The sequence below is a fragment of the Drosophila sechellia genome, chromosome 2R (genome assembly GCF_004382195.2).
Source record: "Drosophila sechellia strain sech25 chromosome 2R, ASM438219v1, whole genome shotgun sequence".
NCBI lineage: Eukaryota > Metazoa > Arthropoda > Insecta > Diptera > Drosophilidae > Drosophila > Drosophila sechellia.
Genome location: NC_045950.1, coordinates 15,389,508 through 15,410,266, shown reverse-complemented (window position 1 = coordinate 15,410,266; position 20,759 = coordinate 15,389,508). Strand labels below are relative to the sequence as shown.

The following is a 20,759-nucleotide window of genomic DNA, read 5'->3' as shown; positions in this document are numbered from 1 at the left end:
CATTTTCGTTTTCGTTTTTAAAAGTGCTAAAAAGCAACAGACCAGAAGTAATTTCTGTAATCCCCTTGCAGTTGGTGGTGATGGGCACCTCATCAGCCTCGATTCCGGACACCACCATTAACACGTCCACTGACTCGGCCTGCACGCTCATCACGAATGTGACCCACACGGATACCTCGGAGACGTGCGACTCCCTGGACATGGGTGAGTTGCTTCACATATATCCCGATCTGATTGCTTGATTGATGTCCTCGTGCGGCCGAATTAATTAATCAACTAATCAATCTGGCCCGCGCCTTCTGCTATTCCTTCTTTCGTTTCCTTCGCCAGGTGACAACTCGGGTCCCAGCGAGCCGCTCTTCAGTTCGCTGGAGGAACCACTGCTCACCGCCGTCCACATCGATTCGGAGCACGAGGGATTCGGCGGCATGGGTGGCGGCAGAGGAGGCGCCAATGGACGCGGCGCCACTGAACTGGAACTAACGAGCTGTTCGAGGTATCCGCCCAGGCCCGACATGAATCTCCAGGACAGCGTCGAGGTACGAGTCGGAATTTAATTCCGGATTAAATTCGCTTGGAGAACAACCATTTTCCCAATTGAATCATGAGATTATTCACTTGTGCCCAGAAATGGGTCCTTATTCCTCCTTAAAGTCCGAATTGCTTTTCATTCATAGCCCAGAGCGAAGGTTTCGTTTCGTTTGGAGTTCTTGAAATTGGAAAATGAGTATGAGGAACTTGTAACAATTTAAACGTTTTTAAGGTTTATGTAACCCTGACGCCCTTAAAAACAATTAATTACTTCAGTGACTTGAACATGAATATCCACTTTGAAGAGTTCTTTCATAGTCATATAAGCAGTTAAGTGCCAGTGCATTTCCATAAATTTACCCAGCAGTGAATCAGTCATAAAGGAACCTTAGTTTTTATTTATTACTTAAGAGAATATTCGCCTTATGGTGTTATTACGTTTTCTTACAGAGCCAGGAGTCCTGCTTGTCCATCCTGACCGGCGAGCCGTCCTCCACCACGCCACTTCTATCCTCGCAGCGACGCCACCCGACGGGCGGTCACTCGCCGGGTAGCCAGCGACAGGAGGAGCGCCGGGAACGCAAGGAGCGGGAGCCCAGTACGGCTCCGCCGCCCACTCGAGTACGGGAGCACTTTACCTTCGATCCCCCGCAGTCACCGAAGTCGGCGCGCAGCAGCGAAAAGTCCACTAGTCACTTTTCCTTCAAGAACTATGGTAATGAGTCGGCCAAAGATGCCGGAGTGGGCTCGGGAAAAGGAACAGGATCTGTAGTGGGAGGAGGAGGAGGATCTGGATCCGGTGTTGGAGGAAATGGAGTTATGGCCGCCAGTGAAGGCGATGAAGAGGATGACGAGCGCAGCGGCGACAGTATTGGCAATCGCAGCAAGAAGCTTAGGCCCCGGGAGCGTGATACCAACCACATCTCGCCCAGCGTGTCGCCCTCGCACAGTCGCCGGGCCAGTCCTAAGCGGGAGAAGCGGAGGACCATGCCCATTGCCTCCACGGGCGCCATATCCAAGGTTAGCTCGGCACCGCCCACCATGAAGGATGCGAATTTTTTCGGCAGTTCCGGGAAACAAAAACAGCGACAATCGCAGAACATTCCGCCGCACCAACTATCGCCATCGTCGCAGCAGCGAAAGTACTCCTCCAGTTCCTCGAGTGGCAGCAGCGAACGATGCTTACGGGAAGCCACCGGTCCTGGAACTATGTTCCCCTTCGATCGTGAGGCTCTGGACTACGAGCGCATCCAACGGGAATGCTTTGCTCCGAGCTCCACGACGGCCAGCAACAGCAGTGATTCGGAGGCGGAAAACTGTTCCGTGTATGAGCGAAAATCCGGAGCAGACATCTTTCAACAATACTCGCGATTGAGCCACCAAGAGCAACTGCAGCAGCATTACCAGGAGCAGCGCGACTGGGAGCGGGACCGACCGCCATCGCGCAAGAACTCTAAGCGCATCCGGCCGGATTCAGTGATCCACACAACCATCCGGGAGAACCAGCAGTATGTGCCGCAGTCGGATGCCTTTTATCCCCAGGCCAAGTCCTCCTCCTCGCCCAGCGATCACTCCTACGCCGAGCTAAACAAGTTCGAGGACATTGCTAGCAAGTTTGAGCAGATCCCGCCCAAGCATGGCTCCGTATCCGGATCCGGATCCGGTTCCCTGTTAAACCTTCATCACAAGATGCCCAGTCCGGGCAGCGAGTCCGCCGTCAGTCCCACGGACTCCACTCGCCGGAGATCCTTCAAGAACAAGCAGCGCCATCAAAAGGAGGAGCACTTCTACATCCAGACGGAGGATCGCAGCGGAACAGCAGCTGGCAATGGACCCATCAATGTGACCGCCAATCCCCTGGAGGCAGCTGCCGTCTGCAAGCAGCCACGTGCCACCATCGTCGTTCAGCAGGTGAGTTCACCAAAGAGGCAAATATTGAATTTATCAGGATCGAGAGGGATTGATTTTCACTCTACCGATCTTGTTCTATAAATATTATCCATGATGCGCGTTGATTTCGTACTAAGGATAGTACCTGGTTGTATGGTACCAGTTCCCAGGAAATTTTCCAATGTGAGTCGCTCGCAGATAATGAGTTCTTATTGATTTATGGGCCGGTTCTATTGATAATGTCTTTCGAGCACATCTATAGGGACATACAGATAACGGAAGCTCTCTTTGTCCATCTCTCCAGCTTCAATTTTCTCCCTTGTGGGGTCTCCAATGCAATTCCGCTCCCCATTATCCATTTTCCGTATATCGCACCGCTTTGTCTGCGCTCTCACACCCACTCCCACTTTTGCTCTCTGCCGTTCTCTCTCGCCTGATTTTCACAGCTAATAAAAAGGGGCGCGCGCCACCGATCTCGTCAGTTATAGAGAGCCATCCGAAAGCAAAGCATCGCCATTAAAGCAGCGGAAACGCGAGAAATCAGATTGAAGTATTATTATCTACAAATATCGTGTTGTTAAGTGCCAACCTGTTTGTGTTAGCTATGTAAACGCGGTGCCTAACGGACATACAACGCTATAAAAAGGATAATAAATCCCTTAAACAATTGACAACGAAGTTTCTTATTCCAAAGTATATAAATTCGGTGAATTAGTGTAATATGGCTCCCTTCTACAAGCGCATCTGCCGCAGTCTTTCCAAGCGCTACAAGGAGGTAACTATGTATATCCCGCCTTAATAACACATATCTTGTAGCTATATTGCCTATGCGCCACAAAATCCCCAACGCTGCCGCTTGATTGATTTAGCTAATGAGCCAACAACTAGTAGGGGGTGGAATCAATAAGCCTTCAGTTGATAAGATATCAAGTTGATGCAATGATCCATCGAACAGCCGATATGCGAAATGCGAGATTTATCGAGTAACAATGACGTCAATTTGGCCATAAATTTCCATTCCATACCGCTCCGCTTTGCTTGGGTCCGCGATAGTGGTTATGGATGAATTCCTGCACAGATCGGAATTCGCGTAACTTGTTATCAATGTGGACACCCACTTATGGATGATATTGCGACACAATCGCCGCTTGAGTGAATGAGTTGCTGACCCACAATGAATTTTGTCGTAAATAATTAAAATGTTGCAAGTGACAGCGAAATATGGGGGATATTCTTTATTATTCCGAACATCTCCCCGATGACAGATGTCAAAATAAACTACCACAACGGAACGAGAGGGACCCAGTTGCCCAGTTTATAGAGAGTCCCGAGCAGATCGCAGGTTGTTTGCGCCTTATTTATTTACTTGCCCACATCGGATCATAAAAACATGAAAGCAAAGGCCGCCAAAGTGGTGGCGAAAAGGGGCGGGAACGTGTCGCAGTCCCATACAAACAAATACATAGATATAGATTATCTATCTGTTCGAGTTTATTTAACGCTTTCATTGTAAACGGCAGTGAGTTAGCATTTTATTCCTCGAACTTTTGCCCATTATGCATAAAGAGAGAATCGCTGGGCGTGTTGGAGAAGTGCATATACATATATAGATACAGATACAAATACGGATTCAGATAGATTATAGATGTTCAGCGCGAAGGCATTTCCTGGAGCAAAAGAAAAACAACAACAGATATAGATATAGCATACTGGCAGGAAGAGTATAATGAACCATTCAATTGAATTTTCCATCCGAAACAAGCCATAAGAAACGATGCGCGGAGTGGAGATTTTCCCGAGAACCAGGCGAGGCGCATCCTCCATTATTTAGTGGCCCAACCTTCAATCAGGTGTAAAGTGTAATTGTTTCTCGCGGTGATCGATTGCCTCCATAAGTTGCAGCTGGATTCGGGGTGTGCGTGAGTGGGCATCGAGACGTATAAATCTACATAAATTGCATGCGTCCCAGCGATACCTGGCGATTTATCTACCGATTCACCTCCTTCGATTCAGTTTACCAGCTCACCTTGTGCGCTCCTTTGGCGAATTATTAGCAGGCACGCACTTGGCTGGCGATTGCAGCCTTGTGGGTGGCGGGTGGCGTTTGGAGGTTGTCTAATCCCCTTTCCCACCCCCCATGCCATTTCCACCTTCAAAGTAAACATCGACAGAAACGCAAACATGTTTCCCCAGTTCTTCCCATTGATGGTTGTTGTTTCCTATTGATTTTACATTGAGTGGTCGAATGGCTTCCTTTGATTTCAGGCAAATGTGTGAGAGAATGCATTTGCCGCTCGTTGGCCTTCGATGCCATAAATCGCTAAAGGTTTGTCCTTGCTGGACCTTATGTTTCCACCATAATCACCCAAAGCAATGAAATGAAACTACAAAGACTGAGCACAACTAATTACCTATTATTTGTATCACCCAACTACACACGTTAATTGGCCATTATTTCGCTGCCGCAGCCTTCAAAGGTCAGTTTCCCCAGCATTTCTTGGCACTTTCACTTAGCGCCGCGGCCATTCACTCTTTTAGTTGTTGGATATCGGCAGAATTTTGCCGATCATTGATAAATGATAAATGGGAAAAACGGCTATTGACTCTGCCAGGGCCGAAAATCCATATCCAATGTTGCTAATTATAGCGCGTTTTTGGCCAAACATTCGCCACTTGCTTGTGGTCACGGACTCGATTAGGTTCACCTCAACCTTAGCACTGCGATTTGAACCCAGTAATTGGTCAATGCCCGACCAGACCTAAACTTTCCTCGCAGCTGGACGCTGCGTATACTTCATAATTGCCAACGGGTCGGCTACTTAATTCGGACACTTGATTCTCACTGATACTCTGTGACCCCTGCAGCTACTTCATAATCATCCTCCTTCTTTTTCCTACCTCTTTTCGAGGGCACTGTGTCTCTGGGCAGATTCAGTAGGCCGTGCTCTGCCATTCTGCTCGAGGCCAATTGCCTTATAAAGTGACATTAATTAGTTGATTTATGAACCGCCCCGCACACCTGGGCCCGCTTTCATCCTTCTACATTGATGGCAAATTCATTGACCCCATTCGGTTTGGCGAAGGCTACTACTGCATTTGCTGCATCAGCATCTGCAGCTGCGTCTGCATCTGCATCTGCAACTGCACTTTCTGCAGCACAGCCATAAATAAACCTTTGCTATAAATAAACAGCAACAAGGAGATATAGATATGTGAACGTTCTGCTCTTGTTATTGTGCATATGCCAAACATACCAAAAGTAATCGTTCGCGGAAACATTTCCCAGCAGCGCAAATAGTTTGCTGCTGGTAAATAACCTCACTTTGCACTTCCTTGGTCAGCTGTCAGAAGCGTGCATAGTTTCAGGAAAAGAAATCCCCCTTATGATAAATGTTTCACTTGGATTTTGGGGGAAAAAACTGTCCATCACATTGCAGACACTTTCATTTCGGCCAACATCATGATTAGTGTGCGGCGTGAAAATTATGGTGTTTGGAAAATCGCATTTAAACAGCGTCTGCCTCCGGTAATGATATGTTTTCCACTTCGGCCGAAAACCACATCAGCTTCTCCGAGTTTTCCGAGTTTACCAATTTATTTTTAATATTCGTGCGGCATGAAAATAGCCAGAAAACCTGGCCAACCCCCGACCGCTGGCTCTTTTCAGCCGGATTTCACAGGCGATTGAACACAGAGCGGCGTAAAAATGAAACAAAAACATGAAAAGTGATTTGCATGCATGGCGCGCGATTATTTTCAATACATACTTGCCAAACTAAATGTATTTTTAAACGATGCCAAAATTGGAGGAGAGCTTGCAAGTCGATGGGGTGTGAAATGAGTACTGGCAGCTCGTGTAATATCAATTATAATCTATGCGAACAATCTGCACAGCTAAGTATGAGAATTTGATAACAATTTCTGTTTGCATTTTCCATAAACAAAACCGAATCTAATTGCATTCCAGTCTGTTCAATTGTTTCTGGTTTTCTCGTCTTGGTTTTCTCCACGAAAGTTTATTGAATTCAGCCAATCTGCCATCGATTCCTGCCACTCTGCACGTAGACTGTGCCTTTGACAATCCAATTCTTTTGGGCTTGGATGCCTCGCTTTCACTCGATTCGAAATTCGAATTCCCAACATTTTATTTGCCTGTTTTTTTCGGAGAGCGCTACACATTTTTCTAACACCTCGAGTCGGTTTGCTTTTTAATAGCCAATTGTGGAGCGGTTGGATATACAAAAGCGCTGCGTAGTACTACTGCATAGCATCAGCATGGAATCTATAAGAATATTCCCTGGGAAAAATGATAAAAATGGGAATATGACTTGTGGTTACCCACGGATCTAAAAAACATATGGTTCTTACTTTCAACTTAGTTTAAAATGTGCAGTGTTGAAGCTACTTCAATGGTTTGACACGAGTTATGGAAGCTACCAATATTAAATGCAAACTATCTAAACTGAAACAGGATACCAAAAACTATAAACATAAATGTTAGGAAACTTTTAAACCGCATGCAATCATATCCCTTTAAATGCTACCCTAGAAGTTCTGTTCTTCATCGCACTTCTTTACTTTTTCGTTTTTTCGGGAACTCTGGGGTGTATGTAGCAACTTTTTCCCCCCAATGCAATGCTAAAAATAATCGAGAAAGAAGAAAACAAAAAAGAACGAGCGCACTAAGCGATGCAAGAAAAACTATTTTCGGCGTTTGTGTAATGGGGAAAATGGGAAATGGCAGCCAAGATGAAAAAGAGCAACGTCATAGCAGCATGTCCAACGCAATATTACTCATACGCCGCGTGTAACGCGTCACTGCTTGTGCGATGTTGGGGACTTTCTCGATGGTTTCGTAATCAGCGAAAGTGTCGCATCCCCTTTCGGCGCCATCGAATTGCTCCCCTGGGTTGGTATTGCCAAAAAGTTTCGCCGTTGGCCACTTGAAAGACATGATGCGAGTGTGGGAAGGTCTAAATAGGAGGAGCTGTGAAATCGAGATCGTTTAGTGGGCGGAATCATTAGCGCCCCTCACACACGCACACACATTCTCACATTATTAATAAGCGTTTGGGTGGAAATGCAGGCGAACTTTTTCCTTTTTCCCTACTGTCATGCCTGCCAATAAAATACACAAATTAATTTGGGCATTTGCTGAATAAATAAATGTGCCCATACGGGTGGGTGGGTGTGCGCTGTTCTCAGGTAGACTTTTGCGAAATATATGTATATTTTGCGAGTGCTGCAAGCATTTCTGTCTGCGTAAATTCTGGTTTAATTTACCTGACTGGCAGTCATTTGTTTTCTGCCCAAGAAACACACAAATTTAAAGCCGAACTTTTATAGAGGTTTGTTTATTTTCAGTTATTTGTTTGCAGCACTTGAAAGATTTAAATAATTTGGTTGTTTTCCAGAAAGTACAAGCTCTAATTTGTTTCTACAACAGAGAAATTTGTATCCCAATTAAAACACAATAGGAATGGTACATTTACAGATTACAATAAAGGTTTTCAATAAATATGAACATTGCAATTTTAAGGGGATTTCTCATTGTTATTTAATGGTATTTAAATTGTATAAACAACTATTCAATATAAATTCACCTTCGAATTGGATTTGTATGTTATGTAGTAAGTAAGTTATTTCTAATTACTGATTTTGGCGAACGCCGATTTAAAAGTTAGTAACGAAGGCCATTATCTGCCAGGAAAATTGGGCTTGTAGTAGTAGCTTATTAGGGGTTACATTAGGCCCTATTAGCCAAGTACAATTCTGGTCAATAATCCTTGGCCAGTTAACCGAAGGCAAAACATAAATTTGCGGCAGTGGAAATTCACCTCGGCACGAAAGCCGGTAACTATTTGAATTTGCAACTGCAGACACGCAATGTAGAGGCTTACGGAATTTTCCCGACTTTTGCATGGGCTGTCAGAACACCTGTTCAAGGTGTAGATAAAGCAAAAAGTTTTTTTAAAAATCGCTGGGAAAAACCCTTGAAGAGTGGCGAATCCTTGGCGAGTGGCAGAGTGGCACTACTACAAATTCATAAGCCCATGGTGGCAATGAATGAAGTCATCGGGGCATGAGCACTTGGTCGAGTAGTTGCGATTCAATTGGAAAAAGCAGCAATCCGCTTAACAATCAGCGATACTTCCGACAGTCACCCTTTCCCTTTTGATGTTTCTTCTACGCTCTTTACATTTTCTTATCGCTTTTTTTCTCCCCCTTTTATAGCCCTCGTTAAGTCTGGACAATACAGTCGAGACGCTGCTAATCAAGAACGAGGGGGACTTCATCAGCGTGGAGCAGGGCAAGGAGCTGGTGGCTCGCAAGCGCAACTCCCAGCAGCTGGCCCATCCGCCGACCCACTTGCATCACCACAACCAGAACCACGCCCACAATCATCACAGTCTCCAGCAGCAGCAGCAACAGCAACACAAGCGGGACGAGAACATGAGGCAGCTGCTGGATGTGACCAACACGCTCACCATTGAGGAGCTGCGCGATTTTGAGATGCGGTACGTAAGCCGGGGCGATCCTCCTGCTCCTTCTATTTACCAACCGACCTGACCTTTGACGGATTACGTTTTATGGTCCGGCCGGAGATTTAATTTCCGATTGAATGCCAATCGATTTTTAAGACTCTCGTAAAAATGCTCGGACCAAAGCAATCAAATTTTAAATGGCCAAACGGACAAACGAAAAAAAGACAAAAACAAACAAAAAAAAAAAAACACTTTTATTGCCTTCACCTGCCAGCCGTTTTGCATTGCAACAAACTGGCGATGGAAAAAAACGAATGAGAAAAATCCATGATGGGCTCATAACTTTTCAAATTACTCATACGACCTGTTGCCGGTTTTCAAAGTTTTTTTCCGTTTTTGTTTCTGTGAAAAATCAGTGGATAAACAAACATTTCGGACTTGCTCGTGGACGCAGTTCCTGCATTTGATTGTCATAAATGGGATTTTCAATATTTTAAATATTCCAAAAACGATGCTGCATTGCATTGAATTGCATTTCATTAGTTTTCGGTCTGTTCAAGAGATTGGGCACTAGAATTATCAATATTTTGCAATTTCTGGCTTGTGGTTAGTTCGCATCGACGCCCAAGGACACTTTGCATATGTCCTTTGGCCTGATGGCATTCACAGTTTCCAAGGACATGGCAGGTGAACCCAGTGAGGCGACTGTTGGTGGCGGCATCGGGTAAGAAATGCATATCTTGATCTCCATTAAACCGCTGTCAACTGCAGTTTGGTTACAACTGGTATGACGTTGACTTCTACCCCTTTTTAACCCCGACTGACAGAACACGAGGATGTGCATAAAGGACTCGCATTTCTAGTTTGGTTTTCGGTACTAACAAGGTCAACCATGTTCGAATTTCAGATATGGCTCACCACATCACAGCCGCTCGCAATCGGTCAAGATGCCTGGCAGCAGAGCATCCGGAAGGCCAAATCAACTGTGTCTGCCCCAGCAGAGATCCAGGTGGGTGACCCACACCGGTTAAGTCTGTATGGTTATAACAAATTACTCTGGGATTTAGGGTGGCTTCCATGCCGAATACAGGAGTAGAGGAGGAGTACTACAGACTGCGTCATTTCTCGATCACCGGCAAGGGTGTGGTAAATCGCGGTGATTCCCTCAAGAGCCGACGCAGTCGCTCCAACAACAGCGTGGCCAGTTCCAACTCCAGCACGGAGCATCTGACCACCCAGCAGCAGCTGTCCGCCCCCGCATCCGTATCCGCCCGAACTTCGCTGGCTTCCAGCAGGGAGAGCAGCACATCCAATCCGGGCAACGGTCCCTACAGGTGAGTCCGTTTTACGGGTAAAGCTATTACATATTTTTTATTTCGCAAATGGGAAAACTGAGATTGGTAATAAATATTATTTGCCATAACAAATTGTGGGTTTCATTCTGAATCAGATACATGTCATTAGTCAATGCCGCACAATTAAACGTACATTGTAAATCAGAATATATACATCAACCAGAAAGTCGTGCTATATTTAAATGACTTACCCTATAACCTTTTGAAAACAAAATTTAATGGGAAAATCAAAAGGTCAAGAGTCAGCTCATTAGCATTAAAATAACAATAGAAACAAGAGCCAATCGACTTCGATCGCTTAGGATAATAGTAACATAAAGAGGGTGACTAATTGGCTTTCTCCGCTTTCTTATTTCCCCATTGCAGGGTCCTGATGCTGGGAGGTCCTGCGGTGGGCAAGAGTTCGCTCGTCTCGCAGTTCATGACGTCGGAGTACCTGCACGCCTACGACACCAGCATCGGTGAGTTAGCAGCATGCCCCTCTGGAGTTGCTTGCATCCGGATTCCCTATTCCGGATTCCATTCCACCCAAGAGCACTGCATAGCCCCCAGTAACCCCTGTATCCCACCGTGTCATCCCATGTCTGTCTGCTGGTTGTGAGCGAGTGCTTTGGATTTACTTGATATTATTTCATAATTCATTTGTTGGCACTACCTCCGTTTTCCTAGTCGATGTCGTAGCTGCCTGGCTGTATTATGTTGTCTTATGCTGGCTATTATATTTGTTTCTGATTTCGTTGCTCTGTGTCTGTGCCGTCTGTTTGCCCCCGTATTACATGGCTTTTTATGATTCCGTGTTCGGAAAGTTTATATTCCATAGCTCTGTGCTCGTACTCCCCGCTTTTTGTTTGGTTTCGTTTGCTTTGGGCGTTTTATGATAGCGCCGAGCTATTGCCACCGCCCGATGGGTCAACACAAATTGGCATAAAGCATAAGAAACGCTGCTGCAATGAAAATAAATTCGGATCTTTTTTTGGTTTTTGCGACTCTAGAAAGGAATGGAAACGTCCGCGGAAAACTGTTTCATTCTCTGCCGAGGAGTCAATAAAAAGATTCGAATAAACATTTCTATTGGCACAAAAGAAATATGGGAAAAAATATTCATAAAACAATAAATGTTGGCAGCGAATGGAAAAATTAAATGGAAATAAATTTGTCGTTCGTCGCTTAGTTGGACATTTTTAGTGCGATATTTAACCATCTTTTGTGTTGTGATCAAATCCAAATTCCTTAAGATATATACAAATGTATAGCAAACGGTCCCAGTGTAAATGCTTATCCAACACACAAAACCTCATAATGAAAATCCGCAATTGTATCATACTGTTTTATAAAGCAATGATAATTTGTTCTGTTTCTCTCCATTCCGAATATCAACCAATCATTCAACTCAATGTCTCAAACTGACCCTACAAAACTCGAAAAACTCAACAACAACAACCGAATTAACAACAACATCTTTGTACATACAACAACAAATCGTGGTTGTAATCAGATCTAGGCAACTGTGATATACGCATTCTAATTGAAAAAGCCGCCGACGGTAAAAGCAACCAGCAACTGAACAATATAATTATTAACCTTGTTAATTATGCTACTCCTTAATATTTATCCAAATATCTCTATACACCTAATTGAAACGCTTTTCGACTCTCCAATAAAATTAACCAAACTCAACAAACTAGCCAAACACTTAATCCACAATTGCATTAACCCTGCGCTTGAAAGCTAATAAAAAACTCCGAAACACACCTGGTCCCGCCCACTAGCCACACTCCACCCCTCCCTCCCCCCGAAAAACCGAAAAAGAAATATAACACCGCCTAGCCAATATATAGAGCATATAATATATAGTCCCGTAGACCGCTCCACAATCGATTGTCAATTGAATGCGGCCATTGTTACGCTTATGATTTATGGCCTGCCAGTCGATGGGCGGCAGCCTTGAGGGCAGACATTCGATATTGAAATGATTATGCACATCACAAACACAACTAATGAAATTTAATTAATGATACGCCGGGCCTCGCGTTCTGGCTGCAATTATTGATTGCCACCTGGGGATGGGAACGAAATAATGGTCGTGCCATATATTCAAAACTATAAATGCCACAGCTTCAACTATAGCTATAGCATTTTTAATTAAAAAAGAGGCAAACAGAGAGCCCATTAAATGAATAATAATTGAGAAAACACTCAGTCCCACACAAACAAAGTCGCATTTACCCAGCCACCACCTTCCTCTCACTTTCACTAACTATTTGGTCAGACGACGGGGTTTTTCGCCCAGTCCATGTTGCGCCCATTTCGTTGCATACTTGTGGGGGTCAATTTAATTTCCCATACATTAGCATACATTTCGGGGCAGTCCGGTGTGGACTTCCGGTGAATCCCCGAAGCTGTGTTCATTCAACTTGGCTAATGGATACCCAAATACTCGATACTCGCATGTAGTGGACGACACTTGTAGATAAGCCCATCACATCAACACCCAACTAAAACATGCACATACTCTTTGTTTCTGCGCTTTCGAGAATAGATGTTGTAAATCATTTCATTGCTTGACATTTGAGCTATAGTTTGGCGCACATGCTAATACATCAGTGCTAACCTCGATTTTCTCTTTCAATGTGTGTGTGCAGATGATGAGTCCGGCGAGAAGGCCGTTTCAGTATTACTCAGTGGCGAAGAGTCCGAGCTGATATTCATCGACCATGGATACACCGAAATGACTGTAAGTACCTTTCAAAACACTCATCATCCTCTCAAGGGTATGGGACAGTGGTCACAATAACGCAGGGGAATGCATAATTTAAAAGCAATATATTTTTAAATCGAAATAAATTTTAAATATTTGAAAACATTGTTTTTTTTCAAAATATTTCTATATATTTGCATAAAATGCAAGTGCTTTTCATAGTGCCCTCACATGCACACGCACTTTAAACAAATTGATTCTCTAATGGACTTAGGTGCTTTCGAAACACCCATTATGCAGCCTCCAAAGCCTTGTTGCCATTATTGTGTGTATGTATATACATACATACCTGCTCATCCATCCGGCGCCCTGCACTCTATCTGTGACATTTCATAATGCCATTAGCATGCACGGCCACCAACTTACCCACACAGAAGCGGGAAATAACACTTTGGCAAAGCCCTCAACCTCACTCAATGTCACCTCGGTGTCACCGCCATTTCTCCATCCTTTCACAGCCGGATGAGTGCCTGACCAACTACGATCCGCACGGTTACTGCGTCATCTATTCGGCCGCGGACAGGAGCAGCTTCAGCGTGGCGGAGCAGGTGCTGCAGGTGCTCTGGACCAATCAGAACATCGCCCAGAAGGCAGTCATCCTGGTATCGAACAAGGCCGACCTGGCCAGGAGTCGACTGGTCACCTCTGAAGGTAAGCGACACGTTATAATGCTAATAAATATGTGTGGGAGGATTTCGGTGCTCTCCTCCGCCCCCATTAACACAGGAAAGTGCGCTCGATTGGGTCTGTTACGAATAGATATACGAGTATATATATATAGCGATATAGTTGGAGTGTATAAACTGGAGGGTCAGCTGAAGAGTTTGCCGGCGGTTCGCCTACCCAAACAGCCGGAATCTTAAGTGGAGGTGATTCTCCACCCCCATTGAAGGTCGCCAGTTTCGGGGGTCCTTTTTGTCTACTCAAGTGCTTTCACTTGACTTTTATATCAGATTCCCTTTAAGACCAAGGTAACTCGGGCGCTTTCATCTAAGTAATTCAATATTTTCCGTTAAATTACGTTTGTTATTATGAAAGTAGGGGTGGGTGGTGGTTTCTCAGTTCTGCCAGTGAAATGGCAGTGGAGGGAAATTGTTTCAGCGCAAAATTGATTACATTTCGTCCCGTGTGGCATGTGTTCCGCTCAAGGTTTAAGGCCCATAAGCCTATTGTTGTAAACAAGGCGACAACAGGACCTCCATTCGCCACCCACTACCCACCACCCACCACCCACTTCCAACGCACAATCTTGAATTTGGGCGGAGAGTTCCTGTCCACCTAATGCGACGCCCTAATTTCATAAAGTATTTATAGAATTTTGTATGCCTCTGGCAATAATAAAATGAGCGCTTGGCCCAGAAACGTCTGGATAAAAGATATATTCATAAATCTATACATTGTCACGCTGATTGGAAAAATATGAATAAAACGTTAGTGCGTCACAGGTGATTCTGCCACTCCACAGACTCTAAACAAACCTTTTGAAAATTTAATGTGTTTTCCATTTCCACCTCTTAACTTTTTGGCATACTTAATGATTGTAGTGACGCACTAATTATTCAATTGGGCTAAATATTGCCCGATGTTGCAAAACTTTTGTTTGCCTTTAATTAGGAGCCTATTTAATCTGTAATCGAAAATCGGAAGGTTAAGAGCTTAAGCCTTTAAGCGCCCAGGAAAAGGCTGGCCTGCCTATCAAACTGTAATAAAACGAACCGAAAAGTACATATACAAATAAATATATGTAACTTTCGTCACATTGTTAATAAAAATGTGAGCCTGTCATAAAATTTGCACCAGGAGGGTCACCATACGCATGGTGTACCGAACTTTGATGCTTCAGATTTTACGAGTTGTGTACACATCTGTGGACAAGACGTGACGGTTGGGATGAGGAGTCCCCGCATCATGTTTAGATACAAATCCCAGCCCAGAATGAGGTTTTACGACCAACTCCGAGTTAACTAAGCGAGGCCATTCGATTTGATTAACTGGGATGATGGGCGGCGAACTAAGCTTGAATGTGATGCTTTTGGCCATAATTTCCACACATTTTCACTTAACCTCTCCATCGTGCTTTTCATTACAGAAGGCAAGGCCATGGCCACCGCCTACGATTGTAAATTCATCGAGACGTCGGTGGGCATTAATCACAACGTGGACGAGCTGCTGGTGGGTCTGTTATCACAGATACGGCTCAAGCTGGAGAATCCCGAAAAGTCCAGGTTCGTCGAGAGCTATTCAGGAATATTCCTAATTTTATTTACTTATGGTTATTATGTTTCTTGCCACAGGGATCTGTTCCGAAAGCGTTCGATTCGAAAGTCAAAGAGACGCGCCTGCTCGCCACTGAATGCCGGATGCCTGAATGCCAATACCCCGCTGGGTCCGCTGGGGGAGGCGGTGGCCACGCCCCCGGGCAGTGCCCAAAGCAGGTGAGTCATTGCCACGCCGACAGGCCATCAGAATCAGGCAGTAATGCTGATGCACCCTACTCTTTTGCAGTCCCCGCAAATACCGTGGATCAAGGACCTCCACCAGCCTGAAAGTCAAGGGTCTTTTGGGCCGCGTGTGGACTCGAGACTCCAAGTCGAAGAGCTGCGAGAATCTGCATGTACTCTAAGCACAGAGATTATCCAAAGTGTAACCCACAAGTTTCCTATAGAGTATGCAAGATCCTAAGTTAAAGAAGAAACAGACTCGACTACTACCGGGGGTATTATTCCCAACTGTACATATTGTGTATAATTTTAGCCTTAATTTACGCTAGTCACTTCCTCCATTAATCATTGTATATAGTTTGTCTAAATATAAAACTATTATTTGTAATTGGTTTTTTATGCTTTTCGTTTTCCTCCAAGCATGAGTTGGGATAATTTTGAAAGCTCGTTGCAATACGGCGACTGCAATAAATTAGTTATATTCTTGATTGAAAGAAATTGAAATACAAAGGAATCCAAATAAAAAAGCAATAATTTTTAAAAAGAGAAAATAATATTTTACCCTTGTTCGTCGACGAATGAATACCAATTGTACTGATTTTTTGAAGATATGGCGCTTGGCCGCCGAATGAAACTTATTGTTAATTATATACGTGTAGTTATACATTTGTAATGGCATTGAATCGCATTTTAAAATTGCATATATAATTCACTTGAATGTTGATTGGATTAAAAGTTCATAATTTAATTGATCGATTGCGAACCAGAAATTATATTAACCACATTGTGCAATTTTGCTTAAATATGGTAGACCTAGGTATTATGCCGTAATTGTTAACCAAAACATTTTTTTAAAACAAAGAAGCCCATCGTGCACCCACAATCCGCACGCCCTAGGTTTCTCAAGTTAGTCGGGACCATTTCAAAATTAATCAAAGATAACAGAAATACGCAAGAAACACTAGATTTACACACAAGGGCTACTTTTAGGTTCATGTCAGCGTAATTTTACATTAATGCAATATGTGATTTTACACAAGGTCCACTAAATCAAGAGCCTAAGCAAAACCATTTTGTTAACGTCTGCAATGCGACCTGCTGTATCAAATATTGAGGTCGGATAGAGAATTTGTAGATTTTTAACTATTAATGTGAACACTAGTAGTGTAGGTCAAAACACACAACCATTCCATAACAATCTAGATGTCCATTAAATGTATTATAAATGTCCATTAAGTATTATAATCACCAACAATTGCAGCACAATGGAATTTAACGGATTTGGAACATTCAAGGAAACCCCAAAATAATACGTGCATCCTAAACATGTGTGTAAGATATCCGATTAGTTAAAATATATACATTTAGCTGTAATTGATTTTTGTCCAGAACTCTGTGTATTATTCTCGCTCAACATGAATGAATATGAATTCGAGCCGAAAACTATATAGGAAAGTGATAAAAGCACACTCGATTTTGCACAGATTGTCATACCTTGTATAAGGACAAGCGAAAGTCAGCCATAAATGTAAGAAGCAGCAGAGTGTTGAAAAGTTATCAATTGAATGCATGTTTTAATTTTTCCGCTCCGATAATATATGTCTAATGAGTGTGTATTAAATGTGAAAAGTTCAATTTAACTGTTTTCAAAATTGAGTTTTATTTTGGTGGTTTCAATAAAAGGTACATGGTCCTTAAACAGGGTAAGTCAAAATTAGTTTAAATGTTGAAAAATTTATTATTTATTATTATTTATTTATTTATTTTTATTATTATGATTAATTGACTATTTCAATTTACATATGCTCACACTTTGCAAAGCTTGCCATAGTAGCTTTCGTTACTATATAGATACTCACCACCCTTGACTTTCTGAAACTGTTAGTTTACATAGTATGTAGGTATGTATTTCCTAACAGCCAGCTAATTGTTATCTACTGTTATCTAGTCGTGGCATTGGCTTAACAGAAGTAGACTTCCTTTTACCGTTTACATGAAGAAGAAAAAGCTATGATAAATTAAAAATGAATATAAGGGAACTCTGGTTGAGTTGGTATTATTCGGTATATTTGGTATATTCCATGGAGAAACGATGGGTCACACTACGAATTAGAGGAAATAAATACAAACAAATTGGGCTGTGGCGGAATTTAAATTTTAACTTTATCAGCAAAAGTGTTAATTGGCGAACCTCTCGGCAAAAATGAATATAAATCTGCCGAATTTCAATGTGAAGAACCTGGTGAAGGAGGCGGGAAGCACGATATCACGAGTGGTGCAGGTGAATAAATCAATGAATTGGGGTGGCTGAAAAAAGAGGGTGGTGGTGAACTTTCGGTGGTTGGGCAAATGGCTAATGTCCCTTAAGCCGAACTCAAGCACTTTCGTTGATTCTTTGCCCTTTTCAACGGCTCTCCATCGTTTGCAATGACCTTTTCAGCTCACGGAGGAGAAACTGGGCACCACGGAGCGCACCGAGTACGACTTGCACTTCCAGAATCTCGCCGAGCGGGCTGATGTGACTAAGACATGGACGGAGAAGATAGTGCGCGACACAGAGTCGGTGCTGATACCCAACCCCCAGAACCGGGTTGAAGACTTCATCTTCGAGAAGATCGAAAAGTCGAAGCCCAAAAGGTTGAGCAACCTAGAGCACTTGGCTCTGGACATGATCGAGGCTGGGGGCGATTTCGGGCAGGATCTTCCCTATGGTCAGGCTCTGATCAAGGTCGGCCAGGCGGAACAGAAACTGGGCCAGTGCGAGCACGACTTTATAGCCACCTCGGGCATTTGCTTCACACAGCCGTTGCGCAAGTTCCTAGACGGCGAAATGAAGACAATTGGCAAGGAGCGCGGCATCCTGGAAACCAAGCGCCTGGATCTGGACGCCTGCAAGAACAGGGTGAAGAAAGCGCGCAGCATGCTGGGTCAGCAATCGGTAAGTGGGTGGGATTAGATGGGGTTTCCTTATTGCCATGGGGTATGATTGATTGGGTAACGTAATGGCTTTTTCACTCACGGTCTTTTTCTGCCCTCTGCTGCCCGGAATGTATAGAAAGATGGCATCTCGCCAGAGGCCGTCTTGGAACAGGTATCAAAACCTTGACCGAGCTCGCGCTCTAGATTTATGGCTAATCAATAAGCCAATTTCTAATTGTGATTTTTTCTAGGCGGAGCGGGACTTGCGCGTGGCTCAGGCCGAGTTTGACCGGCAGGCGGAGATTACCAAGCTGCTGCTGGACGGTATCAGCACATCGCAGGCATCTCACTTGCGCCACTTGCACGCCTTCATCCAGACGCAAGTGCGGTACTACAAACAGTGCGGCGATGTCATGGAACAGCTGCAGCGTGAGCTAGCCAAGTAAGTAGTAGGCGACCGATAAAGGATGGCTGTGACTTCCACGTAGGCACCAAACGAATCTTTTCTTGCACACCAAAACCACATGTCCCATCCTTGATGAAACCCGTGGTCCCATCTGGTGGTCTCACTGTGCGTTATGATATCTGCTTGTGGTCTTACAGAATGCAGCATCCCAAGCCACGCCTGCGCATCAATAGCGAAGACGTTGATTGTGGGCCTCCCAGCTCGGTGTCGATGCATTCTTGTGATTCCGATTCATTGGGGGGGATAGCCCTAGATAGCGATCCAGATCCCGATTTGGACAAGTCGCTTACGAATCTGCTCGAAGACTTTCACATAGAATTCGATACGACAGCCGTCTCCACAGTTTAGGGGTCTTGTTATTGTGATCTTAATATCGAATCGGATTCCATGCCAGTTAACATTAGCATTTAATTTTAAATCATACGTTGCTGTTATCGGTAGTTGTTGCACGTTATACAGTCAGGTTTCAGCAGCTCATCTCTCCATTTAGAGCCCGCAATCAAATCGAATCAAAAACTGATTAAACTCTGCATCTTCCATCAGCTTGGGAGGCCCCACGCCATACATTCCGCTCGACGTGAACGAGGCCAGTGCCAGCAAGTCCAACATATCGTCCGGAGCCGCAGCCCGTGGTCCCGGCAACAATCACTCTGCCAATATGGCTGCCACCGGCCACAAGCCCAATCAGTCCATGCACGTCAGCACGGATCAGATGCAGAGAGCACGCGTCCTTTGCTCCTACGACGCCAAGGATCACACCGAGCTTAATTTAAGCGCAAATGAGGTAAAGTAAAGAACAAACAATATCCTAAGCATTGCTAATAAATAACTCATTTTTTAGGTGATCTTCGTGACGGAGTGCTCACCAATAAACGAGGATTACATGTACGGAAAACAGGGTCTGTTGAAGGGTCTGGTGCCACGCGCATTTGTTGAAATGCTCGACGAAGAGCACGACGTCACCCTCTAAGCCCTCCAGCAATTTGTTCAGCAATAATCAATCATTCAATAATCTCAAGCAAAATTAACGAACAAGAAAATACTCCAAGTACGGCAATACTCATACGATAAGAAAGCAGACACGATCGAGAGAGGGGAACGGCAATTGGACAATTATAAGATGTGGCCAAAGCGGCATTTGGCACTAGCAAGAGAGTACAATAATTTATTAGAATATACATACATAAATATATACAAGGCATATACATACATACATGAGCGTGTTGGTTAGTAAAAGCAGTGTAGATTAGCCTTCGGTGATAATCAAACCCAGATCCTTGCCCAAAGAGCTACGCTACTCCGTTGCACAGATCACGCAGTAATCAAATATGCATTCTGGCTGCCTGAATAACCGTCAAGTTATACATGTAAATTTATGCAATTCCGAACATTATGATTGTTAAATCTAATCGCATATCTAAAGAGAAAGTGCTGTTTTATTAAGCTTCTCTACACTCGACAAAGTATTATATATGTGTTATGTTTGTCAATATCTTAGTTAACAAGCGAAATTCTCTGTGCTTTACTATATATCCTATAATTATAAACGTAAGTATGAAATTGTTAATCCTATTATCTATATATTCAGCGAAGGCGTTTCCAACTATTATCTAATATATTTAATACTTCCTGCTGCAATTATTATGTTACCAAATTTTTCGTGCAATTTTTGAAAGTCAATTAAATGAATATTGCTTGTTACATTTAAGGCAAAACTCTGAAACACCAAGGCGCTTGATAGCTAAAAATTAACAGATAAATATTGTTGAAAACGTACCATACAATAATTAAAAAGTAAACAACGATGATTTTTAGGTTTTCAGCAAAGAAACAAAGTTGTAATATGAAAAGCGAATTTTTAAACACCAACTATACTACATAATTACAAATATATGATCAAAATTAAAACAACAT

General features: G+C 43.6%; 2 protein-coding genes across 7 annotated transcripts in view; both read left to right on the top strand.

The window, feature by feature from the left end:
• Window positions 1-17,100, top strand: part of LOC6609919 (platelet binding protein GspB) — a 37,803-nt gene extending 20,703 nt beyond the window's left edge. Inside the window, exons 5-16 of one of the 3 annotated variants that reach the window (XM_032715143.1) lie at window positions 72-204; window positions 331-539; window positions 982-2,442; window positions 8,656-8,939; window positions 9,814-9,915; window positions 9,974-10,240; window positions 10,628-10,722; window positions 12,904-12,995; window positions 13,478-13,670; window positions 15,109-15,244; window positions 15,314-15,454; window positions 15,525-17,100. In XM_032715143.1, the coding sequence (XP_032571034.1) occupies window positions 72-204; window positions 331-539; window positions 982-2,442; window positions 8,656-8,939; window positions 9,814-9,915; window positions 9,974-10,240; window positions 10,628-10,722; window positions 12,904-12,995; window positions 13,478-13,670; window positions 15,109-15,244; window positions 15,314-15,454; window positions 15,525-15,642 (3,231 nt within the window). In that variant the 3' untranslated portion in view covers window positions 15,643-17,100. Of the gene's footprint in view, window positions 1-71; window positions 205-330; window positions 540-981; window positions 2,443-2,912; window positions 3,197-8,655; window positions 8,940-9,813; window positions 9,916-9,973; window positions 10,241-10,627; window positions 10,723-11,756; window positions 11,805-12,903; window positions 12,996-13,477; window positions 13,671-15,108; window positions 15,245-15,313; window positions 15,455-15,524 lie in introns of those variants that run through there. The other 2 variants (XM_032715144.1, XM_032715145.1) reach the window with 2 other exon arrangements.
• A 447-nt stretch (window positions 17,101-17,547) lies between these two features.
• Window positions 17,548-20,756, top strand: LOC6609918 (endophilin-B1). Of its 4 annotated transcripts, none has more exons than XM_032715040.1 (6): window positions 17,548-17,741; window positions 17,901-18,398; window positions 18,516-18,551; window positions 18,631-18,821; window positions 18,983-19,187; window positions 19,687-20,756. In XM_032715040.1, exons 1-6 carry the CDS (start codon window positions 17,664-17,666, stop codon window positions 19,813-19,815), a joined length of 1,137 nt encoding a protein of 378 aa, XP_032570931.1. In that variant the 5' UTR covers window positions 17,548-17,663; the 3' UTR covers window positions 19,816-20,756. The 4 variants fall into 4 exon arrangements, with proteins under 4 accessions (XP_032570931.1, XP_032570932.1, XP_032570929.1 ...); XM_032715038.1 differs by lacking the exon at window positions 18,983-19,187 and adding an exon at window positions 19,389-19,629 and having other exon boundaries at window positions 17,553-17,741; XM_032715041.1 differs by lacking the exon at window positions 18,516-18,551.
• Window positions 20,757-20,759: the final 3 nt, after the last annotated feature.